The sequence below is a fragment of the Propithecus coquereli genome, unplaced genomic scaffold (genome assembly GCF_000956105.1).
Source record: "Propithecus coquereli isolate 6110/MARCELLA unplaced genomic scaffold, Pcoq_1.0 Scaffold908, whole genome shotgun sequence".
Taxonomy (NCBI): Eukaryota; Metazoa; Chordata; class Mammalia; order Primates; family Indriidae; genus Propithecus; species Propithecus coquereli.
Window position 1 is genome coordinate 451,053 of NW_012155374.1, and position 18,576 is coordinate 469,628.

The following is an 18,576-nucleotide window of genomic DNA, read 5'->3' on the forward strand; positions in this document are numbered from 1 at the left end:
CTGCCCAGGCCTGGCCTTTGGGGCCAGCTGTGGCCAGGGTGGGGTTGCGTGGCCCGCTGCTGGGGGCTGGGCAAGTGGCATGGGGAGGGGTGGCGGCCTGGGTGTCCGGCTGCCGGGCGGCTGCTCCTGCTTGAGGCAGCAGGTTTCTTTGTCCTAGATAAAGTGCGTGTCCTTCTGGGAAGACTCTTGCTGTGTATCTTTCCCTTCATCTTAGAGCACAGGCTGAGAATGAGAATCACAATAAGAATACGCATAAGGGCATTTATTGAGCGCCTGCTGTGTTTGAGGCATCTGCCAGGAACGTTGCCAGCCTTGTCGCTCACACTCACTCCCGGGTTGCCTCTGGGGTGTGGGGCCCAGGAAAATGCTTTCTGCAAGATCCCTGCCTACATAAACAATTTAAGTCATCCAAAAATCAGCAAAGGGGCCGGACGGACCCAGGGCTTAGAGTGCCCCTTGATGCCGCTGCCACCCTGACCAGTCTCGGGAGTCAGAGAGGGACTTGGAACGTTCCAACAAAAGGCTCCGGCCACCCCAGCAAACGGGGCCTCCTGAGGCTGAGCAGGGCTGCCCGCTTCACCCTGTAAGGGGCGAGGAAACTGAGGCTCAGATTGCTCAGGGGTCTGCTGGTCGTGCAGCAGAGGGAGGTCCCCAAGGCGAGGACCCAGCCCTGGGCCGAGTCTGCAGCCACCTTGCTCGCTGAGCTCAGGGCTGCAGCTGCCTCCCTCCGTCCCTGCCCAGCATTCTCCGCCTGGGAAACCCTCTCACCTGCCCAGTGCAGGCCAAGTGCCTCCCGCTCTGGAAGCCTCCTGTGCCCTGGCCCGGCTGGCACCCCCAGCGCGCACACCCCTGTCGGGCCTTCCGGCTGTCCAAGGGGTACGCTATGATTGTGGGTTGAATGTCTCCCGCAGACAGAGGGTCAGACGATGTGTCTTCTTCATGTCCCTCCCGCCCGGGTCCCACGCCTCGCGCAAGAGGTGGAACGGCAGCACCCGAGTAACAGCACAGCCATGGCGAGCGTCTCACGTGCCTTCGTGGGGCTGGGCACTGCTGGGACTTCACCTCGTGGCCGCCCTCCCCCCATAGTTGCTCTGTGAGGTCTACTCTGTGGTTGTCCTTGGTTTACAGATAAGGAAACTGAGGCCCAGAGAGGAGACACCCCTGGCCCACGTCTCAGCTGGTCAGTGGCAGAGCCGTGATTGTACCCCAGGTCTGTGCCCTAACCGCTCACCGTGCAGCGCTGGTGGCCCTCGGGCCAGTGTGGGGGCCAAGCTTCCCGCCTGCTGTTTCTCCTAAATCACCGGGCTGAGGCCGGCGCTCTGCGTCCCCCAGAAACATCCACAGGCTCGGCCTCGTGCAGCCAGGGCCTGGCGTGAGACTCCTCCCAGGCAGGAGCCTGGCGGGCGCGTGGCTTCGCACAGGCCAGCGATCTCGGGGAGCCGGTGAGTTCCCGTCGGCCTCAGTTGCTGCAAACGCAGGTCATAAATGCAGGGATGGGGAGCGAATTTGAATCTTTATCTTGCAGTTTGGCCCCAGTGGCTCCAGGCTAATAAATTTTTCATGCTTTTGTGTTTTCCCTTCTACTCTCACTGCAAGCAGGCTCTCCCGTCGCCCTGCCTCTGTGGACCTGGGGGGGCTGTTCAGCCATTAGGGCGATTTGCAAGACACAAACAGAAAGGCCGTTTCTTACCTGGGCTCTGCTTGGGGAGAGAACTGTGGATTTTCAAGGCTGGAGCTGGGGCAACAGCCTAGACCAGAAGCCAGGGAGTGGCCGGGGTGCGGGTGGGGGCTCAGGAGGGGACGTTTGCAACAGAACAGACCAGTTCTTTCCTTTGGGCCCACGGCGATGCCACCTCGCATGTCTGAGAGATCCCCCAGCCCCCCAGGCCCCGCACGCTGCAGCTGTGCGGGGAGTTCCCAGGCGTCGCTGTCTCCCCAGGGCCCCTGTCCAGTGTTAGGAGACCAGTGAGGGACCACGGCGTGCACGTGCCTCGTGTCTGCTTTTGTCCACTCATTCACTCGGTCGTCAGCCGGTTACTAAGCACTTTGTGTGTCTCAAGCCCGGGGCCGAGCGCTGGAACGTTGAGGTGAAGGAGCCGCACCCCTGCCTCCCAGGGCCCGTGTCCCCGGGCAGGGCACAGCTAGCAGGCAGGTCAGGGCAGCGTGGTAGGGTTCCAGGAGCGGCAAGCACAGGCTGCCTCTCGCATCCCTGGCGAGGGCCGAGGGTCTCCCACGTGGGAGCCGTTCAGGATATGCCTCGGGGGCGGTTCGCGGCCCCCAGTGTCACACCGGTGGGTCATTGAGGGCTCGGCGGCCCCAGCTCCACTTTCATCGCGGCTCGAGGGCTGTGCCCAGCTGGTCCCAGGAAAGTCTGTCCTGCCTGGCCATGCCGTCCTCCCAGGGCAGCGAGATCGTCACCTGGAACGAGCCTGAGCGCTGCCGCCACCTAACTGTGTGGCCTCTGGCTAGTTGTTCACCAACCTGCGCCTGGGTTTCCTTCTGTGTGACGTGCAGCATTGGCACCTGCCTCATGGGACTACGGAGACTGACAGTGACGTCGAGGGTAGTGGGAGGGAGCCACAGGGCGCCCAGCGGGCACGCCACGGCGCTCAGGGATGGCACAGTGGTTCCTGTCTCCTGTTCAACCAGGAATGTGGCTTTTCTCCCCAGGCGCCAAGTGGCCTTGGCTGTGCCGCCCAATAGAAATCAAACACGAGCCATGTGTAAATTTCCTAGTAGCCTCATCAAAAAATAGAGGCCAGGTGCTGACGTGGCCCGACTTCAGACCGAGGAATGAACACAGAGACATAAAGACGCAGACACATGGCTGCAGCCCGTACAAAAAGACACAGACACCACAAGACAGTATGAGGCTGCAGCAAAAGACTTTTGCTGGAGCTGCTTTATTTATAATATAGTCTGTTTGGCAACTGCCCCACCGCAATTTCTTTGTTCCCACACCGTCCCGACTCAACACGTCCCTGTTCCTTGTTGTTTCGTCTCCGGCGAGCAGATGTTTGCATCTAAACTCTCTAGCCCCTCCTGTTTGCAGGGTTAGGGTGCCCTGGACTGGCGTGCAAGGCCACAGAAATGTTCTTGAGAAGAACAACAAGGAATCGTTCCCAGGCACAGGTGTCCTCTACAAGGTGCAGTGGCTCATGCCTGTAAACCCAGCACTGTGGGAGGCCAAGGTGGGAGGATCGATGGAGGCCAGGAGTTTGAGACCAGCCTGGGCAATATAGCGAGACCCCGTCTCTACAAAAAAACTTCAAAAAGTTAGCCAGGCTGGTGGTACGTACCTGTAGTCCCAGCTACTCAGGAGGCTGAGGCAGGAGGATGGCTTGAGCTCAGAAGTTGGAGACTACAGTGAACTATGATTGTGCCACTGCACTCCAGCCTGGGTGACAGAGAGAGACTCTGTCTTTAAGAAAAAAAAAAATAAGAAACAAATTAATTTTAGGAACGTTTTTTATTTAACCCAGTGTATCCTAAATATTCTCTAGTTTAACGTGTGACCGGTGTCGCAGGTTGGCACTGAGGCAGCACGTTCTTTCTCTGCAGCACAAAGTCCCATGTCTGGGCCCACAGTCTGCACGAGCTCTACAGCCACGTGTGGCCCGTGGCCCCTGGACCGGGCAGCACAGACACGGGTCCAGAGCGTCCTTCCGGGAGCGGGAGCGCAGTCGTCCTGCGGGAACGAGTCACACCAGACTGAAGTCATTTTCTCGAGTGCTCTGCGCTTGCTTTGAGAGCGCCGAACGATGGATGATCAAATAATAGGAGCAGCTGGTGGAAAAAATTAACACGAAATATCGCCACTTAAAAATGCTTTATCAAGCAAAATAAGCCTCAAAGAAGAGGCTGCTTTTTAAATTGCTCCGATAATCAGTACCTTGCGTTTGCATAATGGCTCCCGCTGGCAGGCGCTGCTCTTCCTTCTCCTGGCCGCAGCCTCCTGGCAGCCCAGGGTTAGATGCTGCCCTGGGGGCTCCCAGCCCAGGGATGGGAGGCGGGTTTGTATGGGGAGGAATGACAGACGAGATAGTGGGCGTGGGGGCGGGGTGGGGCTGGCAGAGTGCCGGCTCGGAAAGCAAGGAAGGCCTCTCAGAAGAGGTGACAGCCGGGTTTCGGCGCCCAAGGAGAAGCTTGCTGAAGAGCAGGGGTGGTCTCCCCGCAGGAGGAGCAGCCGTGCGAGGGCAGAGCAGGGCCGGGCTGCGGGGGGCTCCGGGGCTCCCCACCTCGGAGTCATGGCTTCGGGTCGCCCCATGGCAGTCTGGCATATCGCGCTCTTGCGGGACGCAGCCTGGTGTCTGCAAGAACTTACGGAAGCTGTTCCGGGACACGCAGGGGAGACCGTGGGAAGGCTCAGGGCCCAATCAGAGTTCCTCCGTGACTCCCCAGGTGAGGGCGCTTCAGCGAGGGAGAGCACCAGGTGTGCGGGAAAGGTGCTTCCGGGTCAGCCTGGGCTGGCTGGGGTCGGGTCTGTGTGCCCGCAACACCTGCACTCAGCTACCAGCTCCAGCCTGGGTACAGCAGCCCGCGACGCAGTGCTGATTCTTTCTGGCTTTAAGACATGCCCCCTCTGGTCACTCTGGTGAGCCCTGGGCCCCCTGCCCCTCTCCTGGCGCTCCAGCCGGGGGTGCTCAAGCCCGTTTGCCTCTCACCGAGGCCGGGCGTGGTCAGCTCCGGTGGAGAAGGATGCGGAAAAGGGCCCGGGTTCGACGGGACAAAGCGCAGTGATTAGCGCGCCTTGCGTGGACACCCGTGAGGGGCTGTGGCCGGGCTCCTATCACCCCCATAGAGCCAGGCCGTCCACCTCTGCTCCCCCTTTCATGGTGCCTGGCAGGTCAGAGACCCCAGTGATTCCTTGGGGAATCGAAGGGACAGGAGAAGTCTGAAAGCTCTACCTGGTCAGGTGAGAGGCCCAAGGGGAACGCGGGGGTGGAGACTGACTTGTTTAGCTGAGCGCTTGGTCCCGTGCAGCCAGGAGAGGGTGGTGGACGCGGAGCCTCTCCCCGTGCTGTGCTGGTAAATGCTTAACAAGCAGCTCTTGGCGGGGGCGGGGTAAGGGTGGCCTGGTCGCAGTTGTCCTGGCATACACTCCGTGTGGCGGTCTCAAGCTGCTTGGCTGCGAGTCCGAGCCACCCCTGCTGCCTCCGCGTCCTACGCACCTCCAGGGTGGGGGGCCTTCCCCTTCTGGCATTTGGAGGGGGCACTTTGGGGTTTGGAGCCTTCATGTTTCTCTGCCTGGGACTAGGAGCTCCTGGAGAGGTTTCCTGCCCCTAGTTAGGTGGGGCAACTGGGGGATTCACAGCTTCTTGCCACCGGCCCAGTACCAGGCCTGCCTGTGCCCCGGCTGGGGTGGGAGGCGCTTGGCCGTGGGCGTCAGGGAGAGATGGGTCAAACCCCACCCCATTCGCAGGGTCCTGGGCCAGGTGCCACCCACCCCCAGGAGTTTGCTTCTGTTCAGAGCGAGCCCTGCAGCCTCGTGGGGTCGGAGATGCTGCCTGGGAGGAAGGCGTGACTCTGGGACGCATCGAGGTCCTGTCTAGAGTGGCTTTTCCTCCTGGCTCGGGCCAGCCCCGGAGCATCTGCCTGTGAGCATCCTTGCAGCCCTGGGGAGCGAGGAGACCTCAGCAGCAGCCTCCTGAGCGCCAGCGGGGAGGAGCCAGGGCTGCTCCCTGCTTTCTGCAGCCGGATGCCGGGGCCACGCGGGGTCTGGCTTAACCTGTGACCTTGGCTTTCCGTCCAGGGCCTCTGCTGCCCAACTGGTACCTGGGGGCCGTTCCCGGAGCACAGGCTGGTGCCCGATGTGAGCAAAGGCTGCGTCCACGTGAGGCTTCGGCGCAGGGTTCTGTGTTGCTCCGGGCCAGTCGGAGCCCTCAGAGCCTCAGTTTACCATCTCCGAAATGCGAGCGTCCGCCCAGATGATCTGTGGATCCCTTTGAGCTTGAAGAGTCTGCAGTTTTGTGATTTAGGAGCTGCTTCGCTTAACACTGATTTCACTTTCCTCGGGGTTGGAGTGATTTTCAGGCTTAAACAAATGTGACGGTGACGTGGCGGGAGGTATAATTTATCCCGGAGTGTGTACCGCATGCTTTATTGCGTCGTAAAATGACTTTGCAGCTTTAAATGTGTCATGTTGGCATCGTTGAGATAATTTTTTAAGGTGTGTAAATTGTGGAAGGGGTTTCCAGTGTAGATGAGATTTGGCCGCCTCCCTTCACCAGGGGAGCGCGCAGGGGCCATGTGGTCGGCACATACCGCAGGGGTCTCCACGGGTGTTCGTGTTTAATCTCTGGTTCCATTTGGGTCCGTCCACGACCAAGGCGTCCACAGCTGTTCTCTGGTCTCAGCCAGTGGCTCTGCGGGGGAGGCAGCCGGCACAGAAGGGGCGTTTGGAAGACGTGCACATTCGTCTCGCCGTTTTCTGGAAGGGCGCAGGCACCCCCGGGCTGTGGCCAGGAGAGGGTCCCTCCAAATCACTCTCCTGACGCTCTTCGGGAAGCCCACGAAGACACAGACTTGGCCTTTGCGACGTCATTTTCCGCGCACTCAGCACGGACGTGCCGCCGGCGGCACTGGAGAGAGACTGCTTACGCGTGAGGAGCGTCGGCGCCGGGTCCTGCCGTGACGGTCCTGCCGCGTACAGACCGTCTGCATCGACTGCCCAGCTCCTGTTTATCCCACAGAACCCAGCCCGGTCCCCAGCTGCTTCTCCCGGGCTGAGTACAGTGCGCCTTGCCCGGATGCTTAGGAGGTACCCAGCAGCATCCTTGTCACCAGGTTTTCACTGTCCTCCTGCATTTGTTTCTCGCTCCCCAGGTGGTACCACCGTAGGGTTGTTCTAAGGGCGCCCACAGGGCAGAGAACTGGACCTGGGCCTGGTACACCGTGTGCGAGGACGTGCCCGGAGGGTGGGAGGTCCTGAGAGCGGTCACAATTCTTGGACTGAAGGGTCTAAGCCAGGGTTCACCAGTCCCCCTCCACCCCCCGAGTGCCAGGCTTTGGGGCATCCCCTCGGCCCTCACACCACCAGGTGGGTGCTCCAGCCCCCGGTTTGCAGTTGAGCAAATTAAGGCTCAGAGAGGGTAAGTGACTTGCTGGGGGTCACACAGCATGCTTCCTTCACATGGCAGAGGAGGGATTGGAACCGTGGGCCCAGCCCTTGTGACCCAGCCCTGGGCGTTACTGCATTTTGGTTCCTGAATGTTTTAGATGGTGAGAGACTTTTCCACTGTGTAGAAAGAATCCCCAAAAAAGAGGGAGTCGTGGCCAGGAGGGCACAGGGTCCTGTGGAGCTGTGCTTGTAAATGGCTCTGTGATCCTGGGTGACAAGCCTGGTTTGTCCCTCCTGTAGGAAAGCAGGGCCTCCCCCACAGGTCGCGGTTGGGGTCTTCTGAGGACTTGTGAGGCTGAGCTCCCAGGCGCAGGAAGGGCCTGTCCGTCCATCTGTCCACGTGCAGGGCCTTGGAGGCCCTCTCTGTGCCGCCGCGCCCCAGGCCCCTGGAGATGGACCACGGTGCGGGGCGGACCAGGGTCAAGACATGCCCGACCTGGTCTCCTAGTAACAAGTCCGTGGCGGCTGGTGCCCTGCCCGCCAGCGTCAGACAGCCGGGCCAGAGCAGCACATCCGAGCCTGTCAGCAGCGATGTTTTATGTCCCCATAAACACAGGCGCGCCAGAGGCAGAAAGCAGAGTTTGTTCGCGTCTCTTTGATTCTCGGGCGGCGGGGAGCACGCGCCTCCCTGCGCAGCTGCCGTTCTGCAACAAAACCCGGCGGGCGAGGCTGCCGGGCCTGGGGGCCGCGGGTCTCGGGCAGGCGGGGAAAGTGACGGGTTTTGTCGTCTCTGGAGGGCAGCAGACGTGCCCGGGGCCCCTCCTGGAAGATTTTAGACTATTGTGAGGACAAAAATAATTGTTGGGATTTAGCATCTGTCGGCGCAGCTGACCGCCGGGAAGCAGCAGGCGTGGAGGATGAGACGCGGGCAGGAAGGGGGGCGTCCTGTCCCCGTTCGGGCTGGAGCTGGGGGAGCAGGGGGAGCAGGGCTGCAGCCCCTCCCTGTCCCGGGCCTGGCCGTGGAGGCCTGTCTGCCTCTGGGGTCCACGTGCCTGCCTGGGTCTGAGAGTCCGTTCACACCGTCTCAGGCTTGCTCCTGTGTGACTGGACAGAGGACAGCCTTGGAACCCGCGAAGGCCACACAGCTGAGCAGTGACCGTGCGTCGGCACCGGCTCTCCTGGCTTCTGACTTCCTAGGCTTCTGTGGTTCAGGACTCTGTCATTTTTAGCGCTGGCCATGGCTACTGATGGAGCTCGGCCCTGCTAAGTGTCGCCTCATCGAACAATCCTCTCACCCCCGGGGCGGGTCACGGGCCCCACTCACCGAGCATCTGCCACATGCAGGGCTGTGCCGCTCATTCGCACGGTGGCGGATAATCGCGGCCATCCCTTCGCCGATGGGGAAACCGAGGCTCAGGTTACCCTGCCCGCGATATAGAGCCAGAAACTGGAGGGGCTGAGATCCGGCTTGGGCTTGCCCAGCTGCCCCCCGCCAAGTGCCACCAGCAGGAGAGCCATCGTGCCCCGCCCGTCCCGGAGGCGATGTGGACACCCGCCGCTGTGGACCGGCCCCCAATGTGGCGGGACGTGGAGCTTTTCCATGAAGTGCGGCCTCTGATCACGCGGAACCTCCACGCGCCGTGGTCTCCCCGAGACACTGATTTGCGAAGGCTCGGGGTGCAGTCGGAGCAGCCCCACGGAAACCGCAGGGCGGTGTGCACAGGCACTTTCCCACTGGGCGGGGCCTCGGGGGGCTTTCCAGGGACTGTGGGGGGGGTGGGCTGGGGCGGGGTCTGCGGGGGGTGCGACAGCCTGGCCTCTCCCCTGTGGGATAGTGTGCAGGGCCCTCGGGCTGGTTCCGGTTCTATGTGCCGGGTCCTAGCGGGTTCTTGAGAAGCTCCCGTCTCCTGAGCAGACAGCGGCCAGGACCCTCCCACCATCGGGCTCCCTCCCTGTCGCTGCCCTGCGCTCCCAGCAGACTTCAGACCCTCCGCGGCCTCGTCACGCACCCTTCCCCCACCAGCACCTGCGGTTCCCTCTTCCTCGCGGCGCACAGCCCCGGACGCAGATGCGCTGGGCCCAGCTGGTCGTGACGTAAGCGAATCCGTTTTCCCAGATGACTGAGACGTATAATGTGTCACCTCTCTGTTCAAGACACTCCATGTTGGAGACACCACCTTTGCTAAGAAGCAAGGTAACCGTGGGGTCTCCATGTCCCTGTTGGCCACAGGGAAGGAGCTATGAGGGGCCAGAGCTTGTCACCCCACATGGCGCTACGGCAGCATCTGCCTCGAGAATTTGCTCCTCACCCCGGAGACGTGTCGGCACAAGGACTGGGACACGGCTGCTGCCCTGTCATCTCCCATCGGGGCTGCGGGGTCCTTGGGACAGATGATCTTTGTCATCTCTGTGTCCTAAGGACCCAACAAGTTTCTGCAGCAGAATTGGTCTTCGGGATAAAATTGATTAAACCGATTGAATCTGATTGTCTTTTATCTTAATTGCTAGGTTTATATTACTAACATTTATTTTACAAGTATGTCCGAGTGTACTTTCATAATCCTGTTTATATTTTAGGAAACCACATCTCTGCTGTTCTCTTTATTACCCTCCCATAATTTGGAGCATGCATATAGTGAAATTCAGGTCTACTGTTTTGTAATTTCAAGCAGCACGCACGAGGCTGCATTTCCCAGTGTCGATTGGCCTGAGTTAATAATGGTCGGGAGTCGTTTTCACAGCGGGGAACCGCTGCCAGGCAGAGTGCCATGGTCCGTGCTCTGCGCCCCATGGGGAGGGAAGCCCCTGTTGTCACCAGCAGAGAGTGAAGATCCGCTGCCCGGTGTTCTGCAGGCTTCGGATAGCAGGGAGGAGGGTGGTGTCTGCTTGCTGAGGTTTCTCTGTCCCGAGTTAAGATTCCAAAACACAGCTTTGCCACTCACGCCTGGTGGCTCAGCCTCGGTGCCCTGGTCAGTGAGAACAGACGAGTGGGGAGCAGGCCTGGGGGAACGGATGTCCCCGTCGTCACGGATGTGGGAAAGAAGAGCAAGCTCAGAATGTGGGGTGAATGTGTGTAGGGGTGACCCCCAGGAGTGTGCCCAGTGTCTTCAGTCCCATGTCGGGGTGACCCCTGGGCTGTACCCAGCCTCTCAGTCCCATGGTCCTGTCCTGCCTTCGAGCACAGGGGTGGGCAGGGCCGCGCTGTCCGGCTCGTTCTCAGGGAGGTGCCCGTGGGAGGGAGGGGTCCGGCTGGCTGCGCACTCACAATGTCAGAAGTTGTGGGACGCAGAGTCTCCGCAATGTCTCATTCATAATGTCCCGTGTCCAATAAATAAACCGCCAAGTGCAGGAAACGGGGGAGTGAGTCACGCTGGGGAACAGATGGGCGATAGGGCCGGCGTAGCGGGCTCAGAGGTGCCGGCGGCGGCCGCGTTCATCAGCGCCGTGCAGAGAAACAACCCACAGGACCCGTGGAGGTAGATGAGAGGGCGTTTACCACGGGCGTTGGCTCGTGCCATTCTGGAGGCCAGAGAGTCCCAGCGGGGGTGGCTGACTGCAGGCCAGAGACCAGGGCAGCTGCTGCTGTGGTCCATCAGGGGCCAGCGACGTGTCCATCCCGGGGCCCAGGCCTGAGGACTGAGGGGGTGGGGGCAGTTGTGTAGTCGCCGGCTGCAGGGACATCAGGCTGCCCACACTACTCTACCACGACTGAAAGTCAGACCTCCTCAGATATGTCACTTGTAACCTTTAAAACAACTCCATTTGCATGGGTGTAAGCTGAGGCTCAGAGCGGGAAAATAGCGCACGCGTGCACAGCCGGACCCTCCCTCCCGCGAGCGGGAGTCCCGGCGTCGGAGGGCAGGAGAAGCGCGTCTGCCCCTCCTCTACCTCCCTCTTCTACCCAGGCTCCCCGTGGGATGACGCCGCCCTCGGTGGCGAGGGTCGAGCTTGTTTGCCTGGTCTCCGATTCAAATGCCAACCTGTCCGGAAACACCCTCACAGACACACACAGAAATACCGTTTTCCCAGCTGTCTGGGCAGCCTTGGCTCAGTCAAATTCACCACCAGGCAGCTTTTATAAATACGGTTGAGGACTCAGAGGACGGCGTGTGACGCATGGACGCACAGCTGGGAGCCTCGGCAGAGAGACACCGTTCAGACGGGGCAGGTGGAAATTGTAAAACCGAAAAGCAGAATTTCCAGAATGAGCCGTCACTGGAGTCGCTCGATGAAAGCTTGCGGACAGCAGAGGGAAGAGGCGTTGGACTGGAAGACAGTCCGCTGGAAGTCACGCGCCTGAGCGGAAAGGAGATTGGGGGAGGGGCGGCGTCCGGCAGGGCCGACAGGAGCGGTTTGGGTCCCAAACCCGCAGAGTCGGGAGGAGTGAAGAAGGCAGGAAAAGCGCTGGGGAAAGCCCTGCACTTCCTGAACCCCAAACCTCTGTGATGATACGACAGCACTTTGCCGAGAGACGTTAGCGAACACTTAAATAACCGAACGCGTAGGCTGTGCTTGGGGATTGGAAGATGATACGAAGATGTCAGTTCTCCCCACATTAAACCCTGGATTCCAGCAGTTTCTGATCCCGGCAGACTTTTTTTTTTTTTTTTTTGAGAAACTGACAAGGTGATTCTAAAGTTTGTATGAAAATGCAAACGATCTCAGAGTAGCCAAAAGTCGTGTAAAAGAGCGAAGCCGGCGGATTTGCGCTACCTGACTGCAGGGCTTTCTGTAAAACCAGTGAAGACGCAGGGCCGTCGGCACAGGGAGGGACGGCCGGTCGGCGGGTCGGAACGACGTTCCACGGCAGACGCACACCGTGGGTAGGTTAGAGTCCCTGGAGTTAAAAACGAGGCCTGTCAAGGAACCGCTAAGAAAACGAGTTGCCGACCAGACGGGGTGGAAATCGTAAAGCACATCCGACTCGGATCCAGATGACGTAAGAGCTCCTGGATCGAAGAGGACAGAAGACAGTGCGTGTTCAGAGACGGACGGCAGCCTTGAGCGGTGAGTACGCGGAAGACTCCTCGGTGGCGTCAGTCATGAGGGAAGTGCAGAGTGAGACCACGGCGCTGTCTCGCCGCATGCCACTCAGCGTCTGAGACCGCGGAGACGGCGGCCGCGGAGCAGCTGCAGCTTGCGCTCGCTGCCGGGGAGGGGTGCTCCACCGCTTCGGAGGACATTCGGCTGTTGCTCGGGAAGTTTAACATATGGCTGCCCTTTGACCCGGCAACTCCCGTCCTGGTGAAATCTCATTCCCAAAAGAAATGAAAGTGTGTGTCCCCCCGACACACACACAAGACTTCAGTACTCACGTGGCAGATTTTATTCGCAATGACCCGAACTCGGAAGCAGCCCAGACGTCCGTCAGACAGCAGAATGGATGACACATTGTTACTGTGCCGCGGATTAGTACTCAGCAGTAAGCGCGACCACCGGGCGGTGCGGCGGAAAAGGAGCCGGACACAAAGGCGGCGCGATGCACGGCGCGTCGACGCTCCCCGTAGACAGGACTGACCTCTGGTGGGGAGACGTCGGGTGGCGACTGCGGAAGGGGGGAGCTTTTAGGGGAGATGAGGCGAGATTGTCTCGCGTGTGGCGTAGGGTGTGATCTACACAGGCGTGTCCATTTGTCCACGCCTTGCAGCTGCGGGCGCATTTTGGCCGTTGGAAACCTCGGCAGAGCTGTGGTGGAGAACCCGCACACGGCCCGTCTCCCGTTGACACACAGCGGGTGTTCTGTACGTGCAGGGCCCCACCTGGACCCGCAGAGCCAGTCTGACTTACACACGGGGCTGAGGAAGGGGCGTGGGGGAGGAACCGTGCCCCCCCAGCACCCTGTCTAGGTCCACACGGCTTCGAAGCCTCCTTCAAGCCTCATCTGTCCGGGAAGCTCCTGACCGCTTGGGCCGTCACTGCCCTCCCCTCAAACACCACCGTGCTCCTGTGGCCTCCTGGTGGGGCTGGAGCCCCCCAGACCGACGGATCCATCCTGGTTCACCCATCCCCCCAGGCCTGCCGTCAGAGCTGCGCCCACCGTGAGCGTGTAGCCGGTGAGCACATGACCAGGCACAGGAGGGAGGCTGGGAGCGAGGGGGCGTCCCTGTCGGCTGCCCCGCCGTCCAGCAATGAGCCTGGGGGCGCTTGGCCATCTCGGGCACCAGCTGTGGGTGATTCGTGGCGGAGGCTGCACAGAGATCTTTGTTGAAAGGACTCCCAGCGGGACTGGGGGGACGGTCCCGGACCCAGGGTGTCCCCACAATGACTGTCTGCCATCCCACACTGGGCGACCTCAGGATCCCCTATCCTGGCCCAACTTGTAGCCATTTTTATCCATTTCACTGGCTTTTAGAATATTTAACAGCCAACTCTCCACCCCTGCCCCTGCCCTGCTTCCGTGCACCTGCACTGCACGAAGCCGCTGTCTGTCCCCAGAGCGTGGAGGCCTCGCCCTACCTCTCAGTTGTCCGGCTCAGCAGCCCGGAAGCTCCCGATCTCGCCTCCGTTCCGCAGTGTCAGAGTTCCCGACAGGCTTTGCCGCCAGCCTCGCTCTGCTGCGCAACAGAAGTCCGGGGGGCTGCGCCTGCTGAAAGAGCCCCCACAGCTGCTCGCCTAGAACCTGCTAACTTCGGGCAGAGCGGGGGGCAGTCCTCGGGGACAGCATGTGGGGAGGCTGAGGGTCCCACAGGGAAGGTGTTAGGGCTTTGTGGAGACCCCTCTGGCTGCGTGCACCGTCCTTGAACACAGACACACCGGCCCCCTCTGATCCCCCAGCCTGAGAAAGCGGGAGGGGGTGGTCAAGAGCGGGTGCCGGTCTCACCCTGCCCTGGCCTCCCTCCCTCCGTGCCCCTGGGGGGTGGCGGTGGGGCTCCATAGCCTTTACGTGCCTTCTGGAAGTGAGATTTGCCGGGCCCGCCTTGAGCCCAGGCTGTGAGGTGCGTCCCCGCACAGAGCTGAGGGCCCGCAGGGCCGGCTTCTGGGCACAGCCTCCCCTGGACACGCCGGACGGCAGAGCTGAAGACCTCGGCCGGCCTGGGCCTGGGGTGCTCCTGTCCCTGAGACCCCAGGTGCAGTGACCCCCCCAAGCGGGGCCTGTGGGAGTGGGTGGGTGAATGGATTGGCTCGTTTGCCGACTCCGTGGAAACTTCTCCGAGCGCCTACCCGTGTCAGGGGTGGAGGTTCAGAAGGGACGAAGTTGATTTCATCCAGGGGAGAGGTAGGTCAACAGCCACTTTCAGAATCACTGGGATCGCAGCCGATGACCCGCACGGCAGCGAGCCAGGAGGCCTGGAGCACAGATGAGGTGGGACGTCCTGGAGACCTCCTGGACAAGGTGTCCCCTGAACTAAGTCCTGCAGGCAAAGGGCAGCTCGTTGGAGTAGAATCAAGCCACAGTCATGAGCCGAAACAAAGCTTTTCTGCACTGCCGATGAGGCGGTGATTTCCTGGCGCTGGTTTGGGAAGGTCCGACTCAAGCTCCGCGTCCCTCCCTGCGTGCCCGTGACCCTTGCACCTTGGCTGCGAGGACTGGGAGACCCTGGGCTGGGCTGAGAGCGCTCAGGGCTCCAGGCCACAGGCGCGGGCCGGGGAAGGTGGGTTCCTCCCGCAGGCCGGAGCTGGGCGCTGCCGTAGCCTTGCAGTGGGAAGATCTGGAGAAGGCAGGGTCCCGCCCCGGGCGTCTGGCCTGTGTCCCAGCCTTGACCCAAGGGCTGGAGACGTTGGACTCTTCCGTGGCGGGTCCTGCAGAAACTTGTCGCGTAGGCAGCGGGCAGAGTAAGATGACGTTCCCTACGCCGGTTCGGACTCTGAACCCGCAGGCATTGGCATCCCCGTTCTGTAGACTGAGGCTGGAGCAGGGACCGCACCTTGGCCTCGGCCATCTGTGTCCCTGGTGGGCTCGCCCTGCGCCTCCCTGCTAACCAGCCTCCTCCTGTGCAGCGAGCATGACCTGGGGGAGGACATCTACGACTGCGTCCCGTGTGAGGACGGAGGGGACGACATCTACGAGGACATCATCAAGGTGGAGGTGCAGCAGCCCATGGTAAGCGGTAAGCCCCCCGCCCCCCCACCGCTCGCCTGCAGGGCACCTGCCTTGCTTAGCAGAACTGTGGGGGCGTCTGGAGGGCGGAGCATCCTGGGAACACCGCACCCCCACCCCGTGGAGGTGTCCTGAGGTGCCTCAGGTGTGCTGTCGTGGCGCTCTTCGGCCTTCCTGCCCAGGGAGCCCTGGGGCGGTGACTCCGAGCTGGGTGTGCCCCAGCGTACATCATCTCCTCTGCGGAGAGCGAGGGGCGGTGCTGGCACAGTCAGCGGGCCGTGTGCCTTACGCTGCAGAGGTGTTTGCCCCACGCAGGCGCTGGCTGTAACCTCTCCTGCCAGTGTGTTGCCAGCAGCTGCTGTGGGGGGGTGCAGGGTCCAGAGGGCGGGGGTGGGGTAGGCCGTGGTGCCCTCGGACCCCCAGGCTCCCGAGAGGCGGGCAAGATGCCACTGGCCAACCGTGGGCCTTTCGATGCCCTTTGCCTTCCCTGGAGAAACGGGAAATCTCTCGAAAAGCAAATCTCAGTGTTTCCTTCCGTGCCGGAATAACCAGCCGGTGGTGGGGGAACAAAAAGCTGGGAAACAGATAAGTCCCTAGAGGTCTTCCAGGGACACCCCTGCCCCCCACCAAGCCCGGCCGCATCCACTGGCGCGCACGGGGAGTGCCAAGGAGGTGCGGCAGTGGGTCCCCAGCACCGGGCCCTGCTGCCAAGCAGGTTTCCCACTTTGCCCTGAAGGGCCTGGTGGTGGCTTCTGTCGCCACCGTAGCCAGGGTCTGGCTCCACAGAGGATGGGCCCTTTTGGGGAGCGGAGGGGCGGCTCTGCTCCTGAGCCTTCCGGAAAGTCTGGTAGCGGGGCAGGAAGGCCGAGCCACGGTCCCTGCTGCTGGAGGACCCCGTCACTCCCCAGCGCGGGCCCGAAAGTTCCTGCGAAAGCCCGGAGAGCCTTCTGGGTTTGGCCGTGAGCTCTGAGCGGGCCCCTCGCCTCCAAGTCCCCTGAAGGCTGGGATCCTGGGGTGCACGTGGGCGCCGTGCCTGGGGGGCTGCTCGGAAGGTGCCCGCCCCCAGGCCACGCAGGCTTTCTCTGTGGGGACCCCTCTAGCCTGGCCGGAGACCACAGGGCAGGCAGTCCTGGAGCCTGCTGCTGTCCCTGGTTCTGAAGCGCACGGGAGGGGACACGGGGCTGTTTGCAGAGCCTGCCGGTGGGGAAGCCACGCTCCTGTGTCCTGGGGATGGGCTGGCGTCCTGCCTGCCTCGCCCGGCGCAGTGTCCTAACGCCCAGCGCCGGTCCTAACGCCCAGTGCGGTGCTGGAGCTCTCAAGCCGTCCAGTCGATTGGGGGCTGGGGGAACTCTTGCTTGCTGCCAGGGACCTCTGAGATAAAATAGCTGGTTTTATCTCTTCCCGTGTCATGTCTGGAACTACCTGAACGGTTTAAGTGCAAGGTCATGACATGGTGACTTCCTCAAAGACAAAGCCAGAGGACGGTAGGTGCCACTTGCAGAGCCCAGACGTGGGGGAGGTGCTGTGGGACCCTGGTCCCCGCGCCGTCTCCTCTCCACCCAGCCCGGCCCACAGAGGGGCCGCGCCCTGACTTCTGGGCTGTTGGCTAACTGTGGGGTGGGCGTCCTGGACATCCCCAGCCACAGCTTGAGAGGACAGAGTGGCCCCCGCTAACCAGTGCTGTCTCTCGTTTATTTCCCATGCTCTCAGATTAGGTACATGCAGGTAAGTGGCCCGTAAGGGGGGACAGGGGACGTTCTGCCAGCACCATCTTCTCGACCTTTAGGGGAGGTCTCAGACCTCTTTGAGAAGACTCGGGACCCTGTCTCCAGGGAGACGCCATCAGGCACACATGGTTTTGGGGGTATCGTGTACCCCAACGCTCCCCATGAGGCCCCTTGCTGGGCAGGGCCTGGGCTTGGGAAGGAGCCTCGGGGGCTCTGCTTGGCCTCATCTTGCACGTTGCCCTGGAGAGCTGGGCCTGGCGGACTCAAAGGGGACCTTGGGCACTGCTTGGAGGATGGTGACAGTCTCAGGGCCGACGTAAGTGCAGTGGCAGGTCACAGTTCCCAGCACCGTTTGCCCAGAGCCTCTGGCAGAGATGGCTCACTCAGTGCAGAGGAACCCAAGGAAGCTGTTGGGAAAACCCGCCCCTGCCCCCGTGCCCCACCTGCCGGCTCCCCCTGCCCGGCAGCCAGGCTGTGTCCTCCTGGAGGCGGGACAGGTCCTGCTCTGGAGGTGTGACCCCAGTGACCCTGTCATCTCAGGCGCCGTGGGTGGAGAACAGTGGACGCGTGGTGACCAGGGGCAACCTGGTCTGCGGGATGATTGGCGCTGGGATGCCTGCATGGTGGTGGGCGTGGCCCGTGGGGAGCACAGTGGCACCGCCCACCCCATAGCGAGGACCTGTGCGCGCTGGAGAGGGCAGTTTCTGAGGCCCTCACCTCAGTGTGGTGAAGAATGGAGACTCATATCAGAGGAACAGGAACCTAGGGTTCTAGAAGCCTCCAGGCCTTCCTTGGCACTGTCCCAACCTCACGTCCCCACCCCCCCGTGCCTCAGTTTCCCCATCGGCAAAATGGATGGGAGGCCCCAGGCCGCCTGTCTCCCTTCTTGCCTCACCGTTTTACCCCCAGAGATCTCGTGGCCAAACCCCAGAGGCGTCTTCTTGTCACGTGGGGCGGGTGGCTGGGCCTTGCGGTGTGGGCGGCTGGCAGCCAGGCCCACGGGGGTCCTGGCACGTGTCTCCTGTCCCTCCTCCAGAAGATGGGCATGACCGAGGATGACAAGAGGAGCTGCTGCTTGCTGGAGATACAGGAGACCGAGGCCAAGTACTACCGGACGCTGGAGGACATCGAGAAGGTGAGCGTGGGCCACCGGATGGTGGCCACGGCTGCCTGATGTCATGGCGGGGCCTCAGGTCTCCTGCAATGCAGTCGTCAGGCCGAGACTTGGGCAGCTGTGACCAGATGGCCAGTGGCCCTCTCTGCCCTACTGTCAGGCACCTTCCGCGCAGAGGAGGCGGCCGTCCCAGTCCCCACAGCTCTGAGCCGTGTGTGCGTGCTCGCCGACGTGTGCCTGCCACTGAGGACCATGTCTGACCTCTTTGCTCTGCGTCCCTCTGTGACGTGGGACCGGCAGCCGCCCCAGGCAGCGGGAGTATCCTGTGTGGAACGTGGTCGGGCCGATGGCCTGAGCGGCAGACTCGGAGCTCCGGGGACGGCTGCTCTGCCCTCGGCCTCTGAAGTCCTCTCCCTCTGCCTGCCGAGCCCCTGGGGACACAGGTGGCCTTCACCTGCCCCACCCACTCCGGCCCCTGTCCCATAGGAGGCCCGGCTCTGGGGCTTCGCCCTGTGACTTATATGTCCTCATTGCCAACTGCCCATGCTTACTGGGGTGAGAAAAACAACACTGTTTTCAAGATAGAATCTTACTGGCTATGGAGTCCAGGGTGGCTGTGGGGACACCTAAGTGAGTC

At 61.7% G+C, this 18,576-nt stretch overlaps 1 protein-coding gene across 1 annotated transcript in view; it reads left to right on the forward strand.

The window, feature by feature from the left end:
• LOC105826704 (guanine nucleotide exchange factor VAV2-like) overlaps window positions 1-17,999 on the forward strand; it is a 125,256-nt gene extending 107,257 nt beyond the window's left edge. Inside the window, exons 5-6 of the mRNA XM_012664721.1 lie at window positions 14,999-15,101; window positions 17,862-17,999. Of these exons, the coding sequence (XP_012520175.1) occupies window positions 14,999-15,101; window positions 17,862-17,999 (241 nt within the window). The remainder of the gene's footprint in view (window positions 1-14,998; window positions 15,102-17,861) is intronic.
• Window positions 18,000-18,576: the final 577 nt, after the last annotated feature.